Source organism: Dendronephthya gigantea, unplaced genomic scaffold, assembly GCF_004324835.1.
Source record: "Dendronephthya gigantea isolate DGI-Jeju-01 unplaced genomic scaffold, DenGig_1.0 000618F, whole genome shotgun sequence".
Lineage (NCBI taxonomy): Eukaryota > Metazoa > Cnidaria > Anthozoa > Malacalcyonacea > Nephtheidae > Dendronephthya > Dendronephthya gigantea.
In genome coordinates, this window is record NW_021163628.1 from 1 (window position 1) to 6,167 (window position 6,167).

The 6,167-nt window shown below is 36.8% G+C and overlaps 1 protein-coding gene and 1 long non-coding RNA gene across 4 annotated transcripts; both read left to right on the plus strand.

Annotated features, from left to right (window-relative positions):
• Nucleotides 1-1,279: 1,279 nt before the first annotated feature.
• LOC114544020 lies at nucleotides 1,280-1,718 on the plus strand. Its single transcript, XR_003690270.1, has 3 exons — nucleotides 1,280-1,319; nucleotides 1,520-1,595; nucleotides 1,678-1,718. It is a non-coding gene; the product is annotated as an uncharacterized LOC114544020 (long non-coding RNA).
• Nucleotides 1,719-1,946: 228 nt separating this feature from the next.
• On the plus strand, nucleotides 1,947-5,814 carry LOC114544021 (calcium/calmodulin-dependent protein kinase type II delta chain-like). Of its 3 annotated transcripts, XR_003690271.1 has the most exons (5): nucleotides 1,947-1,988; nucleotides 2,216-2,415; nucleotides 2,501-2,671; nucleotides 3,019-3,099; nucleotides 5,775-5,814. XR_003690271.1 is itself a non-coding variant. In XM_028562777.1 (4 exons), the coding sequence occupies exons 2-4, from the start codon at nucleotides 2,404-2,406 to the stop codon at nucleotides 3,094-3,096; spliced, it is 261 nt and encodes an 86-aa protein (XP_028418578.1). In that variant the 5' UTR covers nucleotides 1,947-1,988; nucleotides 2,216-2,403; the 3' UTR covers nucleotides 3,097-3,236. The 3 variants fall into 3 exon arrangements, 2 of the variants coding, with proteins under 2 accessions (XP_028418578.1, XP_028418579.1); XM_028562777.1 differs by lacking the exon at nucleotides 5,775-5,814 and having other exon boundaries at nucleotides 3,019-3,236; XM_028562778.1 differs by lacking the exon at nucleotides 5,775-5,814 and having other exon boundaries at nucleotides 2,504-2,671; nucleotides 3,019-3,236.
• The last annotated feature ends 353 nt before the right edge of the window (nucleotides 5,815-6,167 follow it).

Below are 6,167 nucleotides of genomic sequence, written 5' to 3' on the forward strand. Positions count from 1 at the left end.
GAGAATAATGTTCGTATTAAAGTAGTTATAGTTTTTAATGTCTAAAATATACAAGAAAGTTTAAATGCGAGATTTCCTGTTCATAATTTTTGGTTCATAAACAATTATGTAATAAATTTGAATACGATTTTCACAGCCTGCTGGTTTGCTCTATTACCTTGAAAGCCCTGACGAAGTAAGAAATCTTTGAAAACTTTTTTGCGAGGGCCATTATTTACATAAACCCATTGAGGTGATTCTGACTAACCAATCGTATTCATGACTAAGTGGTATCAACTGCTTTGGTAACTACTCCATCATTCAATCCTTAAAAAACTGTGCCAACTGCCCCACTGAGGAAATAATTAAATGGTAATTCATTCAGAAGTGTAAAACCTTTTTGTAAAGAAACAATTTTGTTGGAAAGTTTTTATCTTTCCTTCAGCCACCAGAGACTGAAGAAGATCGTTTATCAATTCGTGACAATGTAAAGCTTGCAGAAGTACGTTTTAAATCAACAATCGTGTTCCAAAATTTCATAATGCATGCTTGCATGTACGTATAAGCCTGTTATTTCACGTGCTATACTTGTGTCTTAGAGCTCTGGAAAAACGAGGGGAACGTTGAGGAATCAACTTGAAGGATATCTCTCGCATTGGAGGACAAAAATAGGATTCAAATCCAGGAAAGATGTGAGAATTTAAATCCAGTTTTTTTATTACAAGTAAGTGTTCGTATTAAGAAAATGGGAAAATGTTTTAGTCGTTTGAAAGATGAAAAAGCAATGATATTTAAGCGGATCTTTTTTACAGATTCAGTCAAGATCTGACAGCGTACAACCTGATTTGGAATTACAAGGTGAGTCTCGAAGTTAAGGTTAGTTTCCGTTGAAAATATAGGATATGGAAATGTAATGGAGGATTTCCTGTCGCTATGAGTATAACAAGACAAATTCAATAGTCCTGACCTCTTTCTCTAAACTGTTCTCGTAAAAGAGTATGAAACAATTTCTTATGTTTTCAATGTGACAGACGCGAGAGGAACTTCTGGGGCACTCGAATCTGATTTGCACGCATTTGCAATGGAAAAAGATCTGAGTGGAAACTACGTTGTCTTTTGGAATCACCTTTAGTTTGAAGTCCTGTATGAATGTTTAGCTGATGAACTGAAACAGGTTAGTGATAAGCCTAACTGCTCTAGCTTTTTAACAGTTTTCATAAAGCGTCCCCCCCTTATTCCTCGATAGGAATCAAACTCAGTAACGTATCTCTGCTATCAGGTGACTATTATTTGAGAGTCTTGTTGGAACAAAACGACGAGGAGACGCCGATAACAAATGTGTGAGTCCACGACATTTATCTATCAGGGTTTGCAAATATTCATACTACTTTCCATGTGCTTTTCTGTCTGGCTTCCCCCTATTCTCTATATTGCTGCACAGTTCACGCAATGTTATTTGTCCTGCAGAATGTAGTAGAGAAGTATAGAATCATGGATGAAACCATTCAAGATTCGATCGACTTTTCTATTTTGTTTTCAGGCTCGAGTTGTCTAACGATCTGTATCACTGATTCCTATTGACAACTAAACCAACTATGAAAGCAATGTGCCTTCAGGTGAGGATGTCGTTTAGCGGGAATGTAGCCATGTGTAGCCTTCGAAGAATGAATTAAACAAATTGGAATATTTCATTCACAGGCGATGACTAAAGTTTATGGAAAATATCACGAAGAGATTGGAGCTTTTAATGACACCAAGCTAAGGATCATCTGTTATTGATCCAGTGTTACTGCAGGAGCCTGAACTAAACTAACTTTATTCAAATTGTTTCGTATTTTTAGCATTTACATGAAAATGGCATCACTAACAGGGATTGGAAGGTAAGCACGCCCTAATTTATTTTCACTACTGTCTTTATATCCTAAACTTTAACGACCATAATTTAACTTTTTCTTCTTTAGCCAGAAAATGTTTTATTGTGTTCCTCGTATGATGAAACGCTTATAAAGGTTTGTGTCGGTTGTGTATTGAACTTGTGTTTAAATTGCCCTTTAAATTGTCTTTGAAGAAACCATTCGATGTGACCATTGCCAGCAAATCCTGGAAGTCACTATAATCTCAATTCCGATTTTTTTCCGTGATTTCGTTTTACGAAAGCAGAGCGCATTCTGCAAACGTTTTAGGTTCAGTTATTTCTCATTGTTACAGATCTCAATGATAACAATTAATTTTTTAGATCAGAATTCCTATATGGAAACACTCTGTGGTACACCAAGTTACCTCGCTACCAAAATGTTAATCCCGTAGCCTGAAGAACGATCTTACAAGAAATCGTGTGACTGCTGGAGCCTGGGAGTTATACTATATGTTTGCTATGCCATATACTTCAGTTTACTCAAATTCACGTAGTGAACACGATTTGTAATGAAGCTGGAGGTAGCTTAACCTCATTTCAAAATTGGAGTACGTCAATGAAAAGTTAACGTGTTTTAGACTTTCCGGATCTTCTTTATTTTCAAAGCAGGCAAATAACCCATTGGAGAAACAAGTCAAAGAAGGGTCGTATAAATTTCCGAACAACCTCTGGAAGAATGTTAGCAGTGAAGCTAAGGATCTTATAACAAAACTGCTTACTGTTGGTCACAGAAAATGCATCACGGTTTCAGAAGCTCTGGAACATCCTTGGATGAAGGTGATGATGAAATTACTAACCGCCTTATAACACCCCGCATCTAAGATTTTTCAAAATCGGCTGACCTTTTTCGTCTGAAGTCCCAGCTTTTTCGAATTGTTAGAATTAGTTTGGTTGAAGTTTAGAACTGATACAGCTATCCAGCATAAATAAAGTCAGTTTAGTTCAGGTTTCCTCCTGTAGTAACACTGCATCAATACGGGATGACCCCTACTGGACCTCCATGAAGGACAATTTAGAACTGACAGAACTATACGGTATAAATAAAATTAGTTCAGTTAGGAGAAAAAGCTTTTAAAAGTGTTAGATTGATCCACGATTTAACAAGTTTTTTTTGTCTTTTGTAGGATAAAGAAATGATAGAAAAAGCAGAAAAAATGATAAAACCGACCGTGGATGGAAGATCAATGTCTCCGCCCTTATAAAAGGTATGTTGAAAACTACGATACTTGTCCCGTTCTTCCGTCCAATGACCCTTATTTTCAACTCGCAATTGCAATGAAACATTACATGTTTGCAAGTTACATCGAAATTTAACCAGCTTTCCGAAACAATCTCAAGGCGCTGTTACACTACGCAACTTTCCTTGCAAATTGCAAAACCATTCTACTCCTGAGGCATCTAAAGTTGTCAAATACGAACATCTATTACGATCTGCTAACGTTTCCTTAGTATTTCGAACACTCTTTACAAATTAACATCTTTCGGAATTATAATTGCATTGCAAGTTGTAAGGAAAATTGCATATTGTATAGTAGCGCCTTCAGTAAAGTTGAAAACTCACCGTGCAATGAAACATTGCATGTCGGCAAGTTAAAAGGCAGAAAATAACTGTCACCGTACATGGTGAAGACTGGCCGACGGTCACGTTCGGCAGACGAGGCTCTGCGAGCAAATAAAATACTCAGTGGCGAAGCCAGCACGACAGTTTAGCAGCATGACTGAAAATGCTTCATGTAAGATCACATCACTAGTTATTCCGATAAATAAAAGAACAGGGGCCGGTTGTTCGAAAGGTGGATAAGTCGCTATCCAACGGATAACTCACTATCCAACGGATAAGTTTTATCCAGCGTGTGATTTGGGTTGCACGAAGCTTGTATAACTTTAACCAGAGGATAAAAATCGCTATCTACCGGATAAATTTATCCAAGGTCCGGAGGTGGTTTAAATCCACTATCCAGTGGATAAATTCAAAGATACAAGGTAACACTGTAAACATTTATATAAAATACATGCATCTTACTGTGTATTCACACTATATATTAAAAATGTTTTCGAAGTGCAATTTGTCGCAGCAGCGTTTCACGTTGCCTACACATTCCGTTCGACCGGCGATTTTTTGGACATCCTCGCATTTATAACAGGTGGTAAATTTACTATACGCTTCTTATCAGTTTATAAACGCGAATATGCAAAGAAAGATTCAACCTATTCCAAGGAAACTTGCTAATATCTAAGTAATTTCATTCACGAACATTAAAATAGTGTTTCTAAATTTGCTATGGGACCGAAAGGCAAAGCGTTGCAAGGTCAAGGAATAAAATTGCAATGTGTTTAATTAATAAAATCACTATGATGTGAAGTGCAAAGTTCGAGCAAATCACTTGTTCAAGTCTTTTCCATTCAGTAACTATACTCGAGAATTCGTAATGATTATGAATTCAATGTTGTAAATGCTTAGCAACAGCTGACGTTGTGGTACGAAATTTCAGAATAATCCTGTTTTCTTCTGGTAAATTTTAACTTATATTGGATAGCTATCCACTTCACTATCCACGCTTCCTGCAACGCGTTTTTATCCAATGGATAACTATCCAGATTTATCCGTTGGATAGGACTTATCCGTTGGATAAGTTATCCATCTTTCGAACAACCGGCCCCAGTTCCATACCTATACTTTTGTACGTGTGAAACTTTTCGCTTGATTTTCTTTAATTGTGAGAATCCGACCGTGCAGCAAACATTGAAATAAAGCGATAACACTAAACTTGATTGTGATAGCCCTGAGTATATACCGCTATAATAGCTTTGTTCCTCATAATGATATGCTGGATTCCTCGTCCAGGTATAACTTCTAAAACACGCCTTATTTTTACTTGTATTCCAATGCACCTAAGTTAGTAAAAAACCTGACAAACCCGCTGGTAGGGTGTAAAGAATTTATTTCTAAATCAAAAACTCGCTCTTACATAAGCCACTTATTGAAAAATTTTCGCTATATATTTCAGTTAGATGGATCTCTCAGTCATTTCTCATTCCTTAGTGAACAAATAGTATTTCAGTGAATTGCTAGAACATACCTGAAAAACAGCTATAAACTTCAATTCTCAAAGATATGTTGCATACCATGTCTTTGGATGAATGCGGATGTAAAGCGCGGTTACAGTTGGTGATAGGATTTTCCACCAGCGAGTCTCTAATGAAATGAATAATTTGTTAAACAATTAATCTTAATCACACATTAAAAGTTATATATGACCGCATGGAAATGATGTGATGCATATAACGTGACAGGGTAATCTGTAGAAGCCTTGCTTATTAATCCAGCTAACCCTGACTAGTCCATTTATTTTGTAATGATCGAATTTTTGCCCGTCGGAAATACAGGACACAGAATAGGTGTTCACCAACTAATTATAATCACGACCACTTTGAGTGAAATCGCTCCGACAAACATCTTTCTTGCCAAATGCATTTGGTCCTGGTTATTTTTCCGTGCAGACCAGGAAGCTGCCTCATTTAAGCGACCATGTCCTGTCGACTTATCCGCATTCCCAACACTTGTTGCTATTATCTGGGATGTTATGTGTCTTCAGTACGTGGGCCAATAATTAGTATCAATTATCTTCTGGCACCAAAACACCATCGAACAATCATCAACAAAAATGAAATGATAATGCATATAATTTTGCCATACACGGCTCCTCCAGGATTGAAACCAGTCGAGGTACAGCGTTATTTCCATTGATTTTGTGAAATCTTTACTTGGGGGTTAACATCGAATTTTATCACATTCCTATATAGGGGAATTACTGAATAAAAAAATAATGTCAAACAGTCCTAATATGACATAATAATAAACTGAACATATACCATGTAGCCTGCAATATTTACCTTGCTTGGTATGTCAGTCCATCAAATCCATGTATGGCATAGCGATGGATGGAGGTGTAGTCAGTGATAAGAGAAAGGTAATAATTGTTAGCAACTCCTGGGTTGCCATACTTTATTTGATCTAAAATTGAAACACAAGGAACAAGTAAATTATTATATTATTGTCCAGGGTTGTGAGGCTATCAGCATTGTGATATCCCAGGTTCATGCGTACCGCTACCATGGGACAACATTCCTTAGCCAACAAATAGTATTTCAGTGAATTGCCAGAACATACCTGAAGAACCGCCATAAACTTCAATTCTCAAAGATATTTTGCCGTACCAATTCGACTCTATATGCCATAGAATCTACAATTGAGATTACAAAAACATAACTA